We start from the raw sequence: 22,942 nt of genomic DNA, 5'->3' as shown, positions 1-22,942 counted from the left end.
AACTGCTCTACAGCAGCTTCTTCCTCGCCGGCAGGCCTGCGCGACTCCACCCACGGCCTCCGGGCCTGCCATGACCTCCAGCCAGATGTCTCCAGCCCCGGCCTACACAAAAGAGCCAGCTGGCTCCCAACTGAATGCGCACACAGGATCCAGGCCCCAGGAAGTCCTTCCTCCTCACATAGCTAAGGCTGAAAAGAAGCTCTGTCTCCATTACAACTTTCACTTACAAGTGCTTTAGGGGTTTAACTGCTAATGATAAATCAGCAAAAATAAACTCCCCTCCAAAAGTAAGAACACCTCTTACTGGTGGCACTGCCACTCAGCATGTGCCCGAGGGGCCTGGGAGGCGATGTGGAGAGGCCGATGTGGAGAGGCGCGCTCAAGACCACAGGAAGGCCCCAGCTGTCCCCTGACCAAAACCTTTGCAGGCAGCTGCCAGGCTCCTGTGAGCACCTTGGCCTGCACACAGCTCGGTCCCCACCGTCTCCAGCTGTCCGCACACATGGCTTTCACCCGGAACATCTGCACCCCACCACCTTCTCCACGACCTTGGGGAACCCCGGCACCTCCAGTGTGTCCTCTGAGAGATACCAGCTGTCTGCAAGAGGCTTCTGCCCAAGCAAGGGCGATCCCAACCACCCCAGGACAGCATGGGACAGGCCGGGACAGGCCCAACTGAGGCAGCAGAAGCAGGAGCCAGAGAAGAACCCCAGAGAAAACCAGCAGGCCACCCGCTCTGACACAAGACATAAAAACTTTTAATGGAGGATGATAACGGAGGAGGACACAGCCCAGAGGCCTCCACATGCCCTCCCCAGTGCAGCCCAAGCCCGGTCCATGGAGACCAGCCAATCAGAAGGTGTTCTTGATGCGGCCGGCCACCAGCCTAAGGACCTCCCCAATCTTCTTCTGCCAGTTGGCGATGTCCTTGGACACGGCGCACCACAGCTCCCCGTGCCGGGGCTCCGCGCTCTCACAGCGCTTCCTCACCTCCTCCTGCTGCTCCTGGTGGGACCACAGGGCACTTCAGGCAAGGGCCCTCCCAGGCCAGTCCCCACCTGCCCCCAGGCAGACCTGGCTCTGGCAGTACCGACCCCAACTGGCGGGCAAGGGGGCACAGGCCCTGCACCAGAAGGCAAAGCTCTTCCAAGTGTGTTCCTCAAAGGAGCTCCTCCTGAGGAGCATGGACTCCCAATTCTGTGTCTCGCACAAGTGCTCACGTCTGCCTTCTCCAAACAAGGAGTCAGGCTTCACATGGGCTGGCACCACCTTCCAGGGAGGACCAGGATAGACTGCCTGCCCTCCAGCACAGCTCTGATGACGCTTGGCTCCAGGGGGGCAAGTGGAAGCAGAGGGAGCTGCTGTCGAGGCCACACCCAGGCTCAGCCCCAAGAGAAAGGCCAACTCCACTCCCAATCCTAAGGTGAGCACAGGCTCTAGCCAACAAATAACTTGTGAAAATGCGCCGGCAGACAGGCCACTCCAAGGGACCGGGCACCTCAATTCCAGGGTGTGGGGCTGTCAGGCCATAACCAGAAAACGACGTAGAGGCAAAGACTGCCTCACAGGGAGGTCTCGAGGGTTCCGTGCCCCACCCACCCTGTCTATCCTCCCAACCTGGGCAGAGTCACGCTGGCCTTGGCCACCTCCTGGAGCCCCCAGGGGTGGCAGAGCTCCCCGCCACAGTCCCAGAGGCCTCACCTCAGTGCCATGCTGCAGCTCAAACTTGTAGAAGAAGGCCCAGGCGTCGCCCAGGTCGGAGTCGATCTTCACAGTGCGGTGGAACCACTCCCTGGCCTTGGTGATCTTCCGCTCACTCCAAAACAGCCTGTTCCGGAAGACGGGTGGGCACCCAGAATGAGTGGCTGCAGGAGGGTGCCCTGGGCAGGGGAAGGGCTCCAGGGCCATCGGCCTCATTCCTGACACGGCAGCCCACTCAGGAAGGCCGGAGGAGCAGGGCCTGGGCTGATGAGGAAATTACCCCAGATCATTAACTTGAAGCCGTCCTTCACAGGTCTAACCAAATTCTTTTTTTTGTTTTGTTTTGAGACGGAGTCTCGTCTCGCTCTGTCACCAGGCTGGAGTGCAGTGGCGCGATCTCGGCTCACTGGAACCTCTGCCTCTCGGATTCAAGCGATTCTCCTGTCTCAGCCTCCCGAGTAGCTGGGACTACAGGTGCCACCACCACACCCGGCTCATTTCTGTATTTTTAGTAGAGACGGGGTTGCACCGTGTTGGTCAGGCTGGTCTCGAATTTCTGACCTCGTGATCCGCCCACCTCGGCCTCCCCAAGTGCCGGGATTACAGGTCTGAGCCACCATGTCTGGCCCAAGTTGTTTCTTAAAACAAAAAATTCACACAGAGAAAGAGCTTCAAAATCCTTAAAATCAGGGTCAAATGTAAGGAGATGAAACTAAACCTGACAAGTAATTGAATTACAACTTTGATGAGAGTAAATTACACAGTTTCAGCTCCTCCCTGAGACACCTGCTGGATCATCCTGCCCCACCCGGCCTCCAGCAGCAACCCCAGTGAGCACTGAGAACATGGGCTCCGGGCAGCGCCAGGGCCTGGGCCTGCAGCCCACAGCCCTCACACCACCGTGCCTGCCAGACACACGAACACCTGAAAACCAGGACCGAAAAGGTCCACACTGGACTATTAAGAGGCCAGGTGAGAATGTACATGGCACCCCCGCCCACCGCTCGAGAAAGGATGGCGGGAGCTGGCTGCCGGGTGAGCTGGCAGGCCTGGGACTGTGCTGCTGCCACCTTCTCCTCAGGGTCCCCTCCCCCAGAGCCAGAGGCATCGAAGACAAGAGCCCACTTGAGGAACCTCCACTCCAGGCAGCTGTGTGGGTTCGTCTGGGTTGCCAAACGGAATAATTTCACACTCTGATAACCTGATTGTTTTTTAAGCCTTGTGGTATTCTTAATTGCCTGGTGTTAGATAAACTGTGATTTAAAGAACACAAACCCAGATAGCAGACACACAGAACACTGGCTTGGGAATAGCAAGGAGTGACTTATTTACTTTAGCAAAGCCTTTTATGGGGTTTTATGGCTTCCCTATCAGAGTGTCACCCAGAAGTCACTCTGGGAGGTGGACGCACAGGACCAGGCAGACACAAGCCTCCCTGTGGGAAGCCCTTCTCATTCGTCAGGGGCCTACGGGCAGGGGAGAGAAGGTGCCCCACAGGCAGCAATGCAGTGCAGCACCCAGACGTCTGGAGACCAAGCACCACTGCCACCCAGCGCTGGGGAGAAGGGATGGAGAGAACCAAGAGACGGCACTAGAAGGCTGCTGTTTCTGCATGACCCGTGGCAGGGCAGGTGGAGGGGAAGTGGGGCACATGAGCTGCTGGAGCCAGACACACCACCTCTGCCAGGTGAGCAGACGTCCCCAGCTGCAGGCTCAGAAGCCCAGGGTTCTTCCAAGAACTCCTTCACCACCGCACGGCCACTTCCCAGCCCCCCGGCCCGTACTCACACCCATCTCCTTTTTGGGCTACCCTCCTCTTTCTAGAAGGAAGCAGAGACTCTGGGTCAGGATGGTCCTGAGCTGCCCACTGTGCCCACACCTGGCAGGCCTTTGCCCACGTGCACACAGAGTCTGCACACTCTGCACCACGCCACATGCTGCTGCCTGTAAGGTTCAAGGGGTGGCGTCCCCAGAGTCTCCAACCCAGCAACCAGCACACCAGTGTGAACCATATGGTATGAGGTCGCTCCTTGACACCATGTCTCCTGAGACAGCCTCCAGAAAACAAATCAGGCTCAAATCCCCAGCTCTGGATTATTTACGGGGTCACAGAGCTGAAAGCGATTTCTTGCCCCAACAGAAAGCTTCTTGTCCAAAGGGGCTTTGCTCACCACTTAAAATTCCACGTGGGCCTCGGCAAATCTATCTTGTAACCCAGGCCTGTGCAGGCATCAACTAAAAAACTGCAGAGACGGCCGGGCGCGGTGGCTCAAGCCTGTAATCCCAGCACTTTGGGAGGCCGAGGCGGGTGGATCACGAGGTCAAGAGATCGAGACCATCCTGGTCAACATGGTGAAACCCCGTCTCTACTAAAAACACAAAAAAGTAGCTGGGCATGGTGGCGCGTGCCTGTAATCCCAGCTACTCAGGAGGCTGAGGCAGGAGAATTGCCTGAACCCAGGAGGCGGAGGTTGCTGTGAGCCGAGATCGCGCCATTGCACTCCAGCCTGGGTAACAAGAGCGAAACTCCGTCTCAAAAAAAAAAAAAATTGCAGAGACAAAGAGAGCAGCCTCCTAGAAAAAGCTGTAACAGAGGAAGGGCTGAACCACACCCAGGGGATCCCTGGGGGAGAGGGGGAGAGGAAGGAGGGGGGAGAGGAAGGAGGGGGGAGAGGAAGGAGGGGGGAGAGAGAGGAGGAGGGGGAAGTGGGGGAGGAGAGAAAGACTGGCTGTTCTGTTCTGTTCTTCCCCAGACTGGCTTTGGGGCAGACGCCAGGTGATGCAGCAGCACCCTCAGGCTTGTCTCTGCCAGCAAAGGCACCTGCCCCAGACCACAGCAGAAGCAACAGCAGCCGAGGATTGGGGGAGCCCACCCTGCTGCTGGGCATCTTTATGATGACGCCCCACTCACTTGGCCACGGCCAGGAGCACATGAGGGTCATGCTCACACTTCTTCAGGGCATCCACACTCTTGGTCTTCCTCTGGGGCCTCGCCTCCAGGAAGATGGCCTCAGACCACAGGATACCTGAAATTCAGAAACAAAGATCGGCACGCCGGCCTCTTGCCTCTGGTTCCAGAAAGGTGCCCAATCTACAGAGATTCCACCTGGGGACATCCTCAGACCACGGCGGGGGCCCCCCACACACTGCTGACAGAACTTGTGCGAGCAGAACCGTGAAGGATGAGTGCTCCAGCTCACCCAAACCCACGGCAGCCCCGAGGGCACAGAAGGGACCCCCTGCTGGGGGAGACTGGGATGGAAACACTGACACCCTGTAAGGTCCTACTGACTCAACAATTTCACATTTAAGAATTTATAATGGCTGAGCACTGTGGCTCATGCCTGTAATCCCAGCACTTTGGGAGGCCAAGGAGGGTGGATCACCTGAAGTCAGGAGTTCAAGACCAGCTTGACCAACGTGGTGAAACCCATCTCTACTAATAATACAAAAATTAGCCGGGCATGGTGGCACACACCTGTAATCCCAGCAACTCAGGAGGATAAGGTAGGAAGAGAATCACTTGAACCCGGGAGGCGGAGGCTGCAGTGTGCCAAGATCGAGCTGTTGCACTCTAGCCCGGGCGACAAGAGCAAAACTCCATCTCAAAAAAAAAAAAAAAAAAAAAAAAAAAAAAAATACATATATATATATATATACCATAAGAAAACCACCAGAAATGTTTGTAAAGATTCATACAGAAAGATAGTCACCTCAAAGCAATATCAGATTAAAAACTGGAGAAAATCTAAATGTCCAATTCGGTCAACAGGTGAGCAGCGTATTTAACATGTCCAATTACAAAATGCCACTAAAAACTACCATTCTTGAACATTCAACCAAAATAAAAATTTCTCGCTAACTGTTTAGCTTGAAGAAAAGGTACAAAACTGAACGCACAGCATGACTTTATAGTCTTGTGCAAGAACACAAGCTGTAATTTACAAGCTAACAGCAGTGGCCTACAGCTGGTGCAGCAAATGTCACACTGAACACGCATTACTTGACATAAAATGATAAAATTTAAAAATATTTTATTCTAAAGTATTTATTAAATAAATTTAATACATTCATTTAGTATTATAAAATAATTTCTTAAAAAATTTTTTTTGAGATGGAGTCTCACTCTGTTGTCCAGGCTGGAGTACAGTGGTGCAATCTCAGCTCACTGCAACCTCTGCCTTCTGGGTTCAAGCAATTCTCCTGCCTCAGCCTCCGGAGTAGCTGGGATTACAGACATGCACCACCACGCCCAGCTCATTTTTGTATTTTAGTAGAGACGGGGTTTCACCATGTTGGCCAGGCTGGTCTTGAACTCCTGACCTCGGGTGATCTGCCCACCTCAGCCTCCCAAAGTGCTGGGATTACAGGCGTGAGTCAGTGCACCTGGCCTCATTAAAATGTTTTAATGGCCAAGTACAGGTGAATCTTTTGACTGAAATGATTGACACAAAACATTTTGATACAGTCTGTCTGAAGCTCGAAGCCCCACTCCCTCAGGAGGCGCCAGCCCTCCTGAACGTGAGAAGCAGGAAGCACCCACTTACCGGAGTTAGGGCACTCCTGCAGCGCCTTGGCCATGAGCGTGTTTGCGATGTTCTTCAGCCCCGCACGGTACTCCAGCCGCACAGACTCCAACCTGGGGAGACAGGCCCCGGGAGGTCCCACAGCCATCTACCGACAGCACACATTCTGGGAGCTTCCGGGAAGTCCCGTCTGAAAGGGCTCTCGACCCAGTCACAGCAGCAAAAACTCCAGTCCCTGCACAGCAGAGTTCACCCACCAGAGAAGCAAGGCACTGCTGCCAACATCCCTGCCAGCCCCACCAGCAAACGCCCCAAGGCAAGACCTCAGATCCTGACACTGTCCAGATGCAGGTGAGGGCATCCAGAACAATCAAGACCAGCCTGGGAGAGCCAGGGCCGCCCGAGGCACCCAGGAGCTGCCCATCTGCAGCAGTGCCCTGCAGTGCTCCAGCCCTGTCGCCCTGAGCTGAACGCTGCACCTCCATGAACAGAGTCTGCACCTGGCAGACTCCTGCCCACCTCCAGGGCCCTCCAGCCACCTCCTCTATGGAGTCAGCATTCCGGGATCCATGCTTCCTTCGCCCCAGCCTTCATTAACCCCTCTCTCCCCCAGGCCCCTCCATCAGAGCACAAATTAAACTGCATTAAGCCATCTAGAGGCCGGACTCTCCCAAGGTAGGGACCATGATTTTTCACGGCCAGCACCTACCGGCCCCCAAGCTCCTGAGCCTGGAAACGCCACACAAGCGACTCCACACACGCAGCTGGGTAAGGACGGCCACCTGATGGGTGAGCTGCGCCAAGCACCCAGGCTGCCTAGACCCACCAGGACTCACCACAGTCCAGGGTTCTTCGGGTTCTTCAGACGAGACTTTTCCAGAATGGCCCGTGCTCGAGTCAGCTGCCCAATCTTCTCCTCCAGCCGAGAGAGCAGCAGCCACAGGGCTGTGGAGTGGGGACACTTCTTCAACTGCAGCCAACAAGGGAGAGAGCAGCTCAGGCAGTGCCTATGAAGAACTGGGACGTAGCCACGCCCAGCTTCTCATCTGCAGTGGCTGAGCAAGTGCCTCAGGGCGGCCTGTGTCCACGGAAAAACACCCTCCATGCTCTCTGTGTTTGTGGGTTCACAGGTGTGCAGCGGCGCTATGTACCTGTGCACAAAGGTGTGTATACACCAGCCTTTACTTCAGGTGTGCCACATTCTGCACTGCTGAGGGCAGGTGCGCAGCTTTGTGCAAGGAAAAGCACAGGACGGTGAAGGGACCAGCGGCTCCATCAGCTGTAACGCCCCAGCCCCCCCTTCTCCTTGGAGGTGAAGGGCCAGCGGCTCCATCCGCTGTAACGCCCCAGCCCCGCCTTCTCCTTGGAGGTGAAGGGCCATGGCCCTGCACCAGGCGGCTCAGTTCCATGAGCGCCGGGCCAGCGGCGGCCCCGGGTGCAGGCAGAGACGTACCCCCTGGTTGTAAGCCTCCCGTGCCGCTTCCATCTGCTCCTTCTGCTCCTCGATCTGCCCCTTCATCATCCACAGCTTGGGGAAGTCCTCGTAGTGCCGCAGAGCCTCCTCGCACAGGTCCTGTGCTGCCTTGATGTTGTCCTGCACCCACTCCAGCTTCACAGACTTCATGAACACCTGCGGGGCAGACACACATGGTCACGCAGGGCACACGCTTCACGGTACGCTCATCCTCAACACCGCTACCTACAGTACGGTGTGTACTTTTGTAAGATTTCACAGCCCGTTTGTGTACACAAATGGTGGGGATAAATGCATGATTTAAATTCACATCACAAAGATGAGCGTGTGCCGAGGCCTGGTTTGCCTGCCGTCATCTGACTCCCACCGCCACCCAAGTGCATGACGCTCCCGACAGCCCAGCCCAGCCCTGCCTGCCCCTCGAACCCGGGCGGTGGGGGCGCTGCTCCGCGCCTTGGCCAGCAGCCTCCGGGCCCGCTCGTACTCATCGTTCTCAGACTCCAGCTTCACGGCCGCCAGCCAGATCTCCTCGCTGTTGGGGTTGGCCTGGAGGGCAAGTAGAGCAACGTCAAGAGGGGTCAGAACACAGGGACCAGCGCTCACTCGATTAATCAAAAGCAGGCAGGCAGGAGGAACCTGGCCAGGCCTGGCTCTGCTGCAGGATTAGTCTGGTCCAAGCCCTTCCCAGGGAGGAGATGACAGAGCAGACTCCAGCCCAAGAATCCAGACTCACCTGGAACGCAGGCCCATGTTCACTCTGGTACAGTGGGGAGGCCTCCAAAGCACTCAAGCGAGCAGTAAGGGGGTGGGTGCAGGGCCATCTTATCCAGGATCCACCCACACCCTCTCAAAGCCCCCGAATGGGTCACTCACATTTTATACCGGTAGACCCACCACACCCAACCTCCCTCCTTCCCCTGAGCTTGGTGAAAGGAAGCCAGCTGTCCTGTCCTTGTGGGTCCATGTGGGCAGGACGCAGAACCCCCAGTGTGCCGCTGGCATGTGGAGAAGGCACCCACAGGCCAAGGAGCCTTACACAGCCCAGAGTCCAGTGGACACCCAGGCTCTGCCCTCAAAGCCTGCCCAGGGCTGGTGCTCAGACTAACCCTAATCAGCACAGCCACCCACTGACCATGAAAGATGACCATGTCACAGAAGACCTGAAAAGCGGCGCCAAAATGACGGGCTAGGAAAGCCACCTGACAGGCGGCAGACAGCGGGCAGATGGAGCTGACGCTGCAGTTACTCACAGAGTGATGCCATCTCACACAGGCAGCCGAGAGCAAAAAGTTCGACCCAGGCCAGTCCCCTCTCTTGGTGCTTACTCAGGGAAGGGCACACTCTATGATGTTAGCCTGAGCCACAGTATTTGTAGCATTCTATAGTTTATTAAAAAGTATGCTGCAAAACCATTTGACTAACACCATATCGTGATAAAGTATTAGGGTGTCATACGCGACAATAAAAACAACATACTTAAAAAAACCCACACGCCTCATGGCAACCAGGCACCCTCAGGGCTGGCTCCGTGAGGCTGTCTGCATGCGTCCACTCATGTAAGGGTGCCCTCAGCCCCTGTGTAACCCTGTGCTCTATGTTCTGAAACACTGAGCCCGTGGTCACACTGGGTGGGGAGACCAAGAGGTAAGCACCTGCCAGTTGGGCTGCCTTCCTGCTCCTCTCAGGCCCCTTTACGGCCCCACTCCTGGGGGGGACTCCAGGGAATCCCAACCACAGCACATGCCACATTGTATGGAGGATTCTTTCAGGCCCCAGCTGGCACCCAGGTCAGCTCCTGTGTGCACAAGCCCCTGACCACTCAGGTGACCCTCACCCACCTGGAAGGCCAGAGCCAGGATGCTCCTTGCTGCAGGCACATCCCCTGCCAGCCACTTGGACTTGGCACCCATGAGCCATAACACCTCCGCTTTGGGGCAGTGGGCCACAGCCCTCTGCAGGAGTGCTTCCAGGGACTCCCTGCAAGACAGAGGCCACGGGCACCAGAGTCAGGGCCATAAACCAGAACACACATCACACTCGGCCATGGCGTTAGCGCCAGAAAGACAGTTACTGCTCCAAAGTTCGATGCTATAAATGATTGACCAGATTTTATGATGGGGAGAGTGTGGGGAAATCTTTCCTCTCAATAAAGGTTCTAAAATAAACTACTGAAAAGGGTTCTACAAAGCAATGCATTGTTTAAATAGCAGAGCTGGAGAGAGGAACTTCACAAGAGACCCTTTTACAGCCGTGTGTCCTGGAGGCAGCAGTAAGTTCCATCTGTGACAGGGGAGGCTTTTCATCTTGAGCCACAGAGCACAAGCACACCCAGACCCACCGATAAAGACTACGATCCCAGGTGGACTCTGCCGGCATCCGCAAGAACGATCTCGTAGGAAGAAAGTGATTTTAGGTCATTATCGAGCAAAACCACTAGCCCTGGGTATCAGGCCTGACGCCCCTGGACTCTTGTTTGGCCTGCCACCCACAGTTGCATCATCTTGCACCAATGACCCATTTGGGCCTCAGTGAACACAACAGCAAGACAAAGTCAGCACACACAATCACACTGTGTGGAGGAGGGCCGGCCAAGCAACCATGCTCCCCGAGGACCAGCTCCCCAGCACTGCTGCCTCCCCTCATCCCCACAAGCCTGCACTGAGGGAGAAGGCAGGGCAGCAGGAGGGCACTGCCCACGGTGCCCAGGGGGAGAAGGCAGCAGTTCATCCAGGCTGAGACCTCAGCCCACACCTGGCACCGCCCTGTTCTTCACTTAGACTGCTCCAGGTGCCCTTCTACAGAGGGGCACCATGAGAGCCTTTCAAAACATCTCCAAACACTCCAAAACACCAGACCAGCTGGTGGGTGTCTGAGAGGGCCAGGGCTTCAGGAGGACACAGGGAAAGATGCCCTGAAGACACTGAGATTCAATAACACCAGAAAAGGAAAGACGCAATGGCTCAACCTTCTCAACTGTAGCCCCAGTGAAACCAGCAGGGCCTGTCCTCACCCGGCACAGGGAGCATCACCGAGGATCTGGGAGAAGACGGACAGAGGGTATGTGGGGATGAAAGCCCAATGCCCTTGAGAGCTGCCCATTTAAAACAATAAACTGCAGTGCCTAATTTAATCAGCACTTACAGCCAATACAGCAGACCTGAAAGACTTTGTCAATTAAAGAGCACAGTTGGGCCGGGCTCGGTGGCTAATGCCTGTAATCCCAGCATTTTGGGAGGCCGAGGTGGGTGGATCACGAGGTCAAGAGATCAAAACCATCCTGGTCAACATGGTGAAACCCCGTCTCTACTAAAGATACAAAACATTAGCTGGGCATGGTGGCACGTGCCTGTAATCCCAGCTACTCAGGAGGCTGAGGCAGGAGAATTGCCCGAACCCAGGAGGTGGAGGTTGTGGTGAGCCGAGATCGCGCCATTGCACTCCAGCCTGGGTAACAAGAGCAAAATTCCGTCTCAAAAAAATAAAAAATAAAAAACAAAAAGAGTACAGCTTAAAGAGAATTGTCAAGGACCTCCTCTAAGCACAAAAACAGTCAAAATCCAAAGCCAGCACATCTTCAATGGAAAGAAAACACGCCCGCCTGAGCCCAGATGCTGCCCCTCCCACCGCTGCAACCAGTGCTCAGGCATGAGCCACGCGGGCTCCAGCCTCAAGCCTACACCCTGGCCACTCCTCAGGCTACAGGACACTTGGCAGGATGGGCCTCCTGGATTCCTTGGTTTCTCCACTATAAAACAGTAACAGTCCTATCCCAGAAGGGGCTATAAAAACGGATGCAGTTGCAAAGTCCCAATTGCCATTAAAACCTTCATCACCACCAAAGGGCCAGGCCTCCAATTGGTACAGTACTGGATGTGCAGAGATGAGACGGTTAAATTCAGGGCTACACAAATGGAGGTGGAGGTTCCATTAGCACACTGGGGCAGACAGGCCCCACCACATACCGAGTGCCATGGTTCTTCTCGAAGTACGCGGCACGCAGCCACACACTCTTCTTGCTGGGGAACACTTGCAGGGCGTAGGCATAGATGGCACGTGCACACTCCAGGGCATTGTGGGCCACACACTAGAGCAGAGAAACAGACGTGAGAATGGGCAGCCCAGCACCACCCACAGAGCAAGTGGCATGATGCCCTCCCCAGCTTCATACAATTCTCAATGATGGTATCTGCTAAAAGATGTACAACAGTGTTTTATCTCATCAGAACCACAATCCAGGCCGGACGCAGTGGCTCACGCATATAATCCCAGCACACTGGGAGGCCAAGGAGGGCAGATCATCTGAAGACAGGAGTTTGAGACCAGCCTGGCCAACAGGGTAAAACCCTATCTGTGCTAAAAATACAAAACTTAGCCAAGTGTGGTGGCAAGTATCTGTAATCCCAGCTATTCGGGATTCTAAGGCAGGAGATTTACCTGTATCTGGGAGGTAGAGGCTGCAGTGAGCCAAGATTATGCCACTGCACAACCCAGGACCAGGAAACCACACTCGGGGCACAGAAAACACCGTAGTTCTTACTCCAGAATTACAAGCACTTTGAAAAACAGCTATGCTTACTCCAGCGTATGTGAAAGAGACAAACGAGAGGATGAGGGCAAGAACACCAAGAGAGGAACACATGGGGCTGCCTGCTGGTCTCTTGGCCTGCAGGAGGTGCACAAGCTGCAGGTGACGGAGGTGTGCACACATGGGCGCGCGCGCACACACACATACACACACACACAGCTGTGGCCAAGACATATGTACACATGCGCACACATGCACACGCGCGCGCACACACACAGCTGTGGCCGAGGCACACGTACACATGCACACACATGCATACACAGCTGTGGCCGAGGCATATGTACACATACACACACGCGTGCACACACACACACAGCTGTGGCCGAGGCACACGTACACATGCGCACACACACATACGGCTGTGGCTGAGACATATGCACGCGCGCACACACAGGGCTGTGGCCCAGACATGCACACATGCACGCACACACACACACACGCACGCACAGCTGTGGCTGAGACACATGCACACATGCACACACACGGTGGTGGCCAAGACATACGCACGCGCGCGCGCACACACACACACACACACACAGGGCTGTGGCCCAGACATGCACACATGCACACACACACGCACAGAGCTGTGGCCAAGGCATACACACATGTACACGCGCGCGCGCACACACACACACACACGCTGTAACTGCAGATCACACATATTGGTTTCCTTTTTAAAAATTAGGTATAGATGCCGGGCGCGGTGGCTCAAGCCTGTAATCCCAGCACTTTGGGAGGCCGAGGCGGGTGGATCACAAGGTCAAGAGATCGAGACCATCTTGGTCAACATGGTGAAACCCCGTCTCTACTAAAAATACAAAAAAAATAGCTGGCCATGGTGGCGCGTGCCTGTAATCCCAGCTACTCAGGAGGCTGAGGCAGGAGAATTGCCTGAACCCAGGAGGCGGAGGTTGCGGTGAGCCGAGATCGCGCCATTGTACTCCAGCCTGGGTAACAAGAACGAAACTCCGTCTCCAAAAAAAAAAAAAAAAAAAAAAATTAGGTATAGTTGCCGGGCGCGGTGGCTCATGCCTGTAATCCCAGCACTTTGGAAGGCCGAGGCGGGTGGATCACGAGGTCAAGAGATCGAGACCATCCTGGTCAACAGGGTGAAACCCCGTCTCTACTAAAAATACAAAAAATTGGCTGGGCATGGTGGCACGTGCCTGTAATCCCAGCTACTCAGGAGGCTGAGGCAGGAGAATTGCCTGAACCCAGGAGGCGGAGGTTGTGGTGAGCCGAGATCGCGCCATTGCACTCCAGCCTGGGTGACAAGAGTGAAACTCCGTCTCAAAAACAAAACAACAACAACAACAACAACAACAAAATTAGGTATAGTTGCCAGGTGCAGTGGCTCACACCTGTAATCTCAGCACCTTGCGAGGCCAAGGCAGGCAGATCCCCTTAGGTCAGGAGATCGAGACCAGCCTGACCAACATGGTGAAAACCTGTCTCTACTAAAAATACAAAAATTGTCTGGGTATGGTGGCGCATGCCTGTAATCCCAGCTACTTGGGTGGCTGAGGCATAAGAACTGCATGAACCCGAGAGGTGGAAGTTGTACGTGTGCCAAGATTGCACCACTGCATCCAACCTGGGCAACAGAGTGAGACCCTGTCTCAATAAATAAATAAATAAATATAGGTGTTGTATAAAGTTACACTCATTAGAAACCTGTAAAAGACAAGTGAATACAAAGAGAAAAACCCATCCGCTCTAACAGCACTTTAGGAGGCTAAGGCAGGTGGAACACCCTGAGGTCAGGAGTTCGAGACCAGACTGCCCAACATGGTGAAACCCCATCTTTATAAAAAATACAGAAATTAGCCGGGCACAGTGGCACACACCTGTAATCCCAGCTACTTGGGAGGTTGAGGCAGGAGAATTGCTTGAACCCTTGAACCCAGGAGGTGGAGGTTCCAGCGAGCTGAGATCACACCACTGTACTCCACTGGGCGACAGAGTGAGGCTCCAACTCAAATAAAACAAAACAAACAAAACGAACAGAAAACCCCATGGGGCAGGAGGATGGTCCAGCTCTGGGCTGTGCCACAAAGGGTGCAAAAGAACCACGTGTGGCCATGCACAGTGGCTCACGCCTGTAATCCCAGCACTTTGGGAGGCCGAGGCAGGCAGATCACGAAGTCAAGAGATCGAGACCATCCTGGTCAACATGGTGAAACCCTGTCTCTAGTAAAAACTATGAAAATTAGCTGGGCGTGGTGGCACATGCCTGTAGTCCCAGCTACTCGGGAGGCTGAGGTAGGAGAATCACCTGAACCCAGGAGGCGGAGGTCGCAGTGAGCCGAGATGGTGCCACTGCACTCCAGCCTGGTGACAGAGCGAGACTCCATCTCAAAAAAAAAAAAAAAAAAAGAACCATGTGTGTATCACACGGACAATGCCAGGATCCCAAGGACCAAAGGAAGTGAACACACACGGATGAGGGAGAAAGTGAAGCTCTTCATTACCACAGAATTCCAACTGATAAAATGCAGGAGAAACTTCACAGCATCACTATGTGTGCATGACCACGCACAGTGACACACCTGTAATACGATACATTTTGGGAGGCTGAGGTGGGATCACTTGAGGCCAGTAGTACGAGACCAGCCTGGACAACAGAGTGAGATAGTTTCTACCGAAAAAAATGTTAATGTATAAAAATAGATTTTTAAAAATCATCATTTAGCAAACACCACAGAAATAACGGATTCAGGCCTAGAAGCATCATTAACGGCTCTTCAAAATACTTATTAATAATAACAAAGAAACAAACAGCAACCACACAGTGGAAATGCCTGCACCGAAGGGTCGGCATTGGACGGGTGCACACCTCTCTGCTGCGATGCATCAAGAGAAACCAACGCAACCCAGAGCAGACACCACAGAGACCCAGGTCAAAGAGGAGTCTATAGAATCACTGGCCCGCAGTCCTCAAAAAAATTCAGACTCATGAAAAATAAAGGCTGAGGCTCCCTTCCAGACTAACCTGAGGATGACCCTGTGTTCCTCAACAGAACAGTCGGTTTTTTCTTTTGCTAAAAGGACACAGAGACAACGGGTGGGACGTTTTTTTTCAGACAGGGTCTTGCTGTCGCCCAGGCTAGAGTGCAGTGGCACAATCATGGCTAACCGTGGCCTCAAACTCCTGAACTCAAGTGATCCACGCCCCCAGCCTCCTGAGTAGGTGGGACTACAGGCGTGCACCATCAAGCCTGGCTTGTTTCTGTAAAGATGGGGTTCTTCCATGTTGCTCAGGCTGGTTTCAACTCCCGAGCTCAAGCAATCTGCCCACCTTGGCCTCCCAAAGTGCTGGGTTCACAGGTGTCAGCCACCATGCCCAGCCTGCGGGTGAGATTTGAGTAAGGTCTCAAGTTACATGATAGTACTGTCCCAACATTAATTTCCTGATTTTGATAACTGAGCTATGGTTGTGTAAGAGAATGTCCTCTTTTAAAATAACACACACCAAAAGTGCTTAAAGGTAAAGTGCACACACCTGCAACGCACTCACTGTCAAACTGTTCCAGGAAAAAAGAAAGAGGTAAGCATGAGTGTGGGGGCAGTAAGAAAGCAAATGTGAGCTGGGCGTGGCGATTCACACCTGTAATCCCAGCAACTCAGAGGCTGAGGCAGGAGGACAGCGCAAGGCCAGGAGTCTGAGATCAGCCTGGGCAAAATAGCAAGACCTCATCTCTAAAAAAAAGATTTTAAAAACTAGCTGGGTGTGGTGGCATGCCCGAGTAGCCCCAGATACTCAGGAGGCTGATACAGGAGGATCCCTTGAACCCAGAAGTTCAAGGTGGCAGTAAGCCATGATTGTGCCACTGTACTCCAGTCTGGATGACAGAGCAAGACCCTGTCTCTAAATAAATAGGCAAATACGGTAAAAATGGGTAAATTATAAGGAACGTGGGTAAAGGACACATAAGAATTCTTTGCAGACTTTTGCAACATTCCTGTATGTCTGAAATTATTTTTATTTCAAAAAGGAAAAGAGGGCTATATCTGCATTAAATATCTTAAATGGCTAGGTACCGTAGCTCAGGCCTGTAACCCCAGCACTTTGGGAGGCTGAGGCGGGCGGATTAGCTGAGGTCAGGAGTTCCAGACCATCCTGGCCAACACAGTGAAAACCCATCTCTACCCAAAATACAAAAATTAGCCGGGTATGGTGGGGTACACCTGTAATCCCAGCTACTCGGGAGACTGAGGCAGGAGAATTGCTTGAACCTGGGAGGTAGAGGTTGCAGTGAGCTGAGATTGCGCCACTGCACTCCAGCCTGGGCGACAGAGTGAGACTGTCTCAAAAAAACAAAAAAACCTTAAACATGTTTACTGATTTTGGCCCTAAAATCTTTTCTCTGGAAACCTATTCTAAGGAAATAATCTCAAAGGAGGCAAAAGCTCTGTATGCAAAATGTTTTCTGTAATGCAATTTACAGTAGAAACCAGGGAATAGGAACAACCCAGATGTCCTAGCAGTAACGGCTAAAACAGCTGCGGTCCAACCACACGCAGCTCCCAGGCCTGTCCACTTACTGTGTGACCTTGGATAATGTGCTGGGCTCTGTGCATTCAGTAAGAATTCAAAACATGAGCTCTTCGCTTAAACTTAGGTTAACAGGCTGGGCACGGTGGCTCATACCTGTAATGCCAGCATTCTGAGAGGCTGAGGCAGGTGGATCCCAAGATCAGGCGTTCAAGACCAGCCTGACCAACATGGTAAAAACCTGTCTCTACTAAAAATATAAAAACTAGCCAGGCATGGTGGCGTGCGCCTGTAATCCCAGCTACTCGGGAGGCTGAGGCAGATGAAATCCTTAAACCCAAGAGCCAGAGGTTGCAGTGAGCTGAGATCATGCCACTACACTCTAGCCTGGGCGACAGAGCAAGATTCTGTCTCAAAAGAACAAAAACAAACACAAACACACTTAGGTTAGCAGAAAGCAGACTCTACTCAGAAGTGCAACTACATGCAAACAAGCGTATGCAGAAGTTCTAAAGCAGCCTACTAGGTAAGGTGCCTGCCGTTCCCACAAGCAGAGACCCCGCGATGGGGACAAGGCCCTGTCGCCGACTCACGCTGTCAGCGTCCTCCATCCAGGTGTGCTTCCGATCCTCCTCCTCAATCCCAATCCCAATCACGGCACGCATGACGGCCTGGCAGGTGGCCACACTCCCAGCCCTGTCACATTCCTCGGCATCCTGAAAGAGGAAACGTAAATTATTTTTGATTCTGGAGATCACAGCTGCAGATTCCCAACAGGGAGCACGGCGTTCCTGGATGGTTAGACTGAGAGACACCAGCATGAGATGCTGATATTGCCTAGCAAGAAGCTGAGGAAGTGAGTCTATTGCACACCAATCGGAAAAAAACAATAGAGAAATGTCACAAAGGACAAAGACACACTGTTCACCAGAAAATAAAAATACAAACAACTTTTAAACGTGGAAAGAAATGTAAACCCTTTTTATTTTTATTTTTTATTTTTTTGAAGACGGGGTTTCACCATGTTGGTCAGGCTGGTCGTGAACTCCCAACCTCAGGTGATCCGCCTGTCTTGGTCTCCGAAGTGCTTGGATTACAGGCATGAGCCACCACGCCCGGCCTTTTTTTTTTTTTTTTTTTTTAGCCCTTTTCATTTTTAAGAGACAAGGTATCGGCCAGGTGTGGTGTCTGATGCCTGTAATCCCAGAACTCTGAGGCCAAGGAGAGCAGATCATGAGGTCAGGAATTTGAGACCAGCGTGGCCAACCTGGTGAAACCCCGTCTCTACTTAAAAAAAAAAAAAAAAAAGAAAAAGAAAAAACGAAAATTAAGCAGGCGTGGTGGCAACCCCCTGTAATCCCAGCTTACTCAGGAGGCTGGGGGAGGAGAATCACTTGAACCCAGGAGGCGGAGGTTGCAGTGAGCCCAGACCACACCACTATACTCCAGCCTGGGTGACAGAGCAAGACTCCATCTTGCAAAAGAGAGAGAGAAAGAGACAGAGAGAGAGACAAACAGGGTCTCCCCGCTGTCACTCAAGCTGGAGTGCTGTGGTGCAATTATAGCTTACTGCAGCTTCCAACTCCCAGACCCAGGGGAGCCTCCCATCTCAGCCTCCCGAGTAGCCAAGACTACAGACATGTACCAGCATGCCCATTATTACATTATTTTTGTAGAAACGGGGTCTCCTTATGTTACCCAAGCTGGTCTTAAACTCCTGGTCTCAAGTCATTCTGCTTTAGCCTCCCAAAGTGCTGGGATTAATGCATAAGCAACCATGCCTGGCCCCATTCTTTTTTTGAGACAGGGTCTCACTGGGTCACCGAGGCTGGAGAACAATGGTGTCCTCAACTCCTGGGCTCAAGTGATCCTTGGGCTCCCAGAGTGCTGGGATAGGCATGAGCCACCACACTCAGCCCCCATTCTTATTTTCAAGATGGTAATTAAACAATTCTAAGTTGCCATTTTGCATGTATCAGATGAGCAACACTGAAACATATGCTGACTGGCTCACTTGGTGATGATGGGCATAAATCTTATACTGCTAAGAACCACCTATCTCTATGGAGGGCAAGTTCTCATTCTCTATCAAAATAAAACATGCACATATTTGACCTAGCAGTTCTACTTTAAGGCATTCATCTTACAAATATATTCCCACAAGTGCAAGACAATGTGTCTACCAACCAGAGACTGCTAAGCCAGCCAGAGAGACAGGGTGCAGGGGCACAGGTACCACAGCGGCACACCCACCCGGGGGACCACAACAGGAGTGAGTGAAGTGCCACAGAAGCCAGGTGCTCCCACACCCCCTGGGCCCTGCCAGCACCAGAAAACCATCCCAGACAGAAAGCAGAGCCAAGAGCAAGGATCTGAGGCAGAGATGCTGGTGAGAAGGTCAGTGCTGAGAACTCCTGGGCAGGTCAGTGGGCAATGACCCCACACCCAGACCTCAGGGCCTGCAACAAAGGTGCTGGCTCTTCCTCCATGTACAGTCTCTAATGAATGCAAATTGCTTCTGAACCACAGTAAAGTCAAACCATGGGAAGTCAGGGGCCATATGTATTTGCAAATTGTGTATCTGATAAGTGACTATATCCAGAACCTATAAAAACATCTCTTACAACTCAATAATAAAACAATAGACAAAAATAATACACAGACAATAATAAAGACACAACCCAATTTAAAAGTAAAGGATCTCAACACCTCCATGCTACAACAGGGAGGAACTCGGAAAACACACTAAGTTAGGGCCAGTCACGGAAGATCACACGTCGTGTGATTCCACTAAGTTAGGGCCAGTCACGGAAGATCACACGTCGTGTGATTCCACTAAGTTAGGGCCAGTCACGGAAGATCACACGTCGTGTGATTCCACTAAGTTAGGGCCAGTCACGGAAGATCACACGTCGTGTGATTCCACTAAGTTAGGGCCAGTCACGGAAGATCACACGTCGTGTGATTCCACTAAGTTAGGGCCAGTCACGGAAGATCACACGTCGTGTGATTCCACTAAGTTAGGGCCAGTCACGGAAGATCACACGTCGTGTGATTCCACTAAGTTAGGGCCAGTCACAGAAGATCACATGTCGTGTGATTCCACTCACAGGAGGACCCAGCGTGGGAGGGTGCATAAGCCACATGCATTCAGTAGAAGCAACACTTTGACTCAAACCACTGCTGTTTTTCACTTTCACCGAAGTATTCAATAAATTACAGGAGTTACTCAACACTTTACGTTCAATGACTTTGCTCAACTGTAGGCTAAAGTAAGCGTTCTGAGCATGTTTAATGTAGGTTAGGCTAAGCTATAAAGTTCAATAGGGGCCGGGCGTGGTGGCTCAAGCCTGTAATCCCAGCACTTTGGGAGGCCGAGGTAGGTGGATCACAAGGTCGAGAAATCGAGACCAACCTGGTCAACATGGTGAAACCCCGTCTCTACTAAAAATACAAAAAACTAGCTGGGCATGGTGGCGCGTGCCTGTAATCCCAGCTACTCAGGAGGCTGAGGCAGGAGAATTGCCTGAACCCAGGAGGCGGAGGTTGCGGTGAGCCGATATCGCGCCATTGCACTCCAGCCTGGGTAACAAGAGCAAAACTCCGTCTCAAAAAAAAAAAAAAGTTCAATAGGTTAGGTGTATTGCACACATTTTATTTTTTCTTTTTTTGAAATGGAGTCTCACTCTGTCACCCAGGCTGGAGTGCAGTGCCACCATCTTGGCTCACTGCAACCTCTGTCTCCTGGGTTCAAGCAATTCTCCTGCCTTAGCCTCCCAAATAGCTCAAATTACAGGTGCTTGCCATCAAGCCTAGCTAATTTTTTTGTATTTTAAGTAGAGATGAGGTATTACCATGTTGGCCAGGCTGGTCTTGAACTCCTGACCTTAAGTGATCCGCCCACCTCAGCCTCCCAAAATGCTGGGATTACAGGCATGAGCCACAACACCCAGCCTCAAATGCATTTTAGACTTAGGATATTTTCAGTTTACAATGGGTTTATCAGGATGTATAAGTTGAAGAGGATTCATATACAAAATGTCCAAAAAAAAAAAAAAGTACAGAGAAAGAAAGTAAAAAAGCAAGGTTAGACAGGCAAGGTGGCTCACACCTATAATCCCAGCACTTTGAGAGGTCGAGGCAGGTGGATCACCTGAGCTAACGAGTTTGAGACCAGCCTGAACAACATGGCAAAACCCATCTCTACAAAAAACACAAAAAAGTTTGCCGAGCATGGTGGCACACACCCGTAGTTCCAGCTACTCAGGAGGCTGAGGCAGGAGAATTGCTTGAGCCCAGGAAGCAAAGGTTGCAGAGAACCAAGACAGACTGCACCATGAGCCTGGGAGACAGAGCAAAACCCTGTCTCAAAAAAAAAAAAAAAAAAGGCTACAGAGGTATATAAATGGGGAGCAACTAGTGGATACAGGATTTCCTTCTGGAGTGATGAAAAGGTTCTAAGATTGTGGTAATAGATGTATAACTTTGTGAATAAACTAAAAACCACGGAATCATAAACTTTAAATGGGTGGCTTTTATAGGATGTTAATTATAGCTTAATCAACCGCCTTTGGCTGGGTATGGCAGCTGATGCCTATAATCCCAACACTTTGGGAGGCTGAGGTGGTACGATCGCTGGAGGCCAGGAGTTTAAGACCAGCTTTGGCAGCATAAGAAGGCAAAAAATAAAAATAAAAAAATTAGCCAAGCACAGTGTCACAGGCCTGCTACTTGGGAGGCTAAGGCAGGAGGATCACTTGAGCCCAGGAGATCAAAGATGCAGTGAGCCATGAATGCACCACTGCACTCTAGCCTGAGCAACACAGCAAGACCCTGTCTCTTAAATTAAAAAAAAAAAAAAAAAAAGGAAAACGGACATAAAATAAAACAGAAATAATTTTTTTAATCTTTTTTTTTTTTTTTCTTTTTTTTTTTTGAGACAGAGTCTTGTTCTATGGTGAGGCTGGAGTGCAGTGGCACGATCTTGGCTCACTGAAACCTCTGCCTCTCAGGTTCAAGCAATTCTCCTACCTCAGCCTCCTGAGTAAGCTTGGACTGCAGGCATGTGCCACCATGCCCAGCTAATTTTTTTTTTTTGTATTTTCAGTAGTGATGGGGATGTTCTCTACTAAAAATATTGGCCAGGATGGTCTCGATCTCTTGACCTCCTGATCCGTCCACCTCGACATCCCAAAGTGCTGGGATTACAGGTGTGAACCACTGCGTTCAGCCAGAAATAATAATTTCATTATTTATTTTTCTTGAGAGAAACATAGCTCAGTGGGTGACCCCTTAAAAAAAGGCAAAAAAGGGCCGGGCATGGTGCCTCACGCCTATAACCCAGCACTTTGAGAGGCTGAGGCGAGTGGATCATGAGGTCAGGAGTTTGAGACCAGCCTGACCAACATGGAGAAACCCAGTCTCTACTAAAAATACGAAATAAGCCGGGCGTGGCAGCGCATGCATCTGATCCCAGCTACTTGGGAGGCTGAGGCAAGAAAATGGCTTGAACCCAGGAGGTGGAGGTTGCAGGGAGCCAACATCACACCACTGCACTCCAGCCTAGGTGACAGAGCAAGACCCCCTCTCAAAAACAAAAACAAAAAGGCAAGGGAGAAGAGTAGAAGAAGCAGTGAGAGTTCCTGTCATTCTCTTTTAGGTGTACTGTTTCTACTAGAAAAGCAATGCGGTCAGGTGTGCACACACCAAAAGGGCTTCAGAGGCACTCACCCCGAGACGAACTCCAGGCCTTGAATCTACCAAGAGTGACAGGGGCATCCCCAGGTCCTTCGGGGCCAGCCACGCCTCTGCTTCTGCGGCCAGCGCAGGACTCCCCAGCAGCATGCGGCAGCCCCCAGGCCCGTGCAGGGCTCCCTGTGCAGCACGTACACTGGAAGCAGACGCCGCGACACCCGCCCGCGGCCTACCTGGATCCACTGCTCGCGGTTGATCTCCACCCCGTTGGCCCGCAGCGAAGTGATGGCCCGGTCGACGATCTTCTCCACCATCTGCGTGTTCCCATTGGCTTCCTCCAGCTTAGCAGCCGTGATCCAGATGTGTCTGTCTGTGGGGATGTTCTCCCTCGCTTTGTTCAAGACCTTGCGGGCATTTTCATAGGTCTCTAGTCTTGCCAGAGCCAGCCAGAGCTACACGGAGAGGAC

The 22,942-nt window shown here is 52.2% G+C and overlaps 1 protein-coding gene across 2 annotated transcripts in view; it reads right to left on the bottom strand.

Annotated features, from left to right (window-relative positions):
* Positions 1 to 735: 735 nt before the first annotated feature.
* PRPF6 (pre-mRNA processing factor 6) overlaps positions 736 to 22,942 on the bottom strand; it is a 47,372-nt gene continuing 25,165 nt past the window's right edge. Inside the window, exons 11-21 of one of the 2 annotated variants that reach the window (XM_039479446.2) lie at positions 22,709 to 22,927; positions 17,375 to 17,497; positions 11,664 to 11,785; positions 9,540 to 9,678; positions 8,128 to 8,247; positions 7,681 to 7,857; positions 7,064 to 7,197; positions 6,249 to 6,340; positions 4,613 to 4,727; positions 1,702 to 1,828; positions 736 to 1,005 (exon numbers count right to left, since the gene is read on the bottom strand). In XM_039479446.2, the coding sequence (XP_039335380.1) occupies positions 853 to 1,005; positions 1,702 to 1,828; positions 4,613 to 4,727; positions 6,249 to 6,340; positions 7,064 to 7,197; positions 7,681 to 7,857; positions 8,128 to 8,247; positions 9,540 to 9,678; positions 11,664 to 11,785; positions 17,375 to 17,497; positions 22,709 to 22,927 (1,521 nt within the window). In that variant the 3' untranslated portion in view covers positions 736 to 852. Of the gene's footprint in view, positions 1,006 to 1,701; positions 1,966 to 4,612; positions 4,728 to 6,248; positions 6,341 to 7,063; positions 7,198 to 7,680; positions 7,858 to 8,127; positions 8,248 to 9,539; positions 9,679 to 11,663; positions 11,786 to 17,374; positions 17,498 to 22,708; positions 22,928 to 22,942 lie in introns of those variants that run through there. The other variant, XM_074406810.1, reaches the window with a different exon arrangement.

The sequence above is a fragment of the Saimiri boliviensis genome, chromosome 9 (assembly GCF_048565385.1).
Source record: "Saimiri boliviensis isolate mSaiBol1 chromosome 9, mSaiBol1.pri, whole genome shotgun sequence".
In the NCBI taxonomy this organism is placed as follows: domain Eukaryota; kingdom Metazoa; phylum Chordata; class Mammalia; order Primates; family Cebidae; genus Saimiri; species Saimiri boliviensis.
The sequence above is the reverse complement of the archived record's forward strand: the minus strand, read 5'-3'. Positions and strand labels throughout refer to the sequence as shown.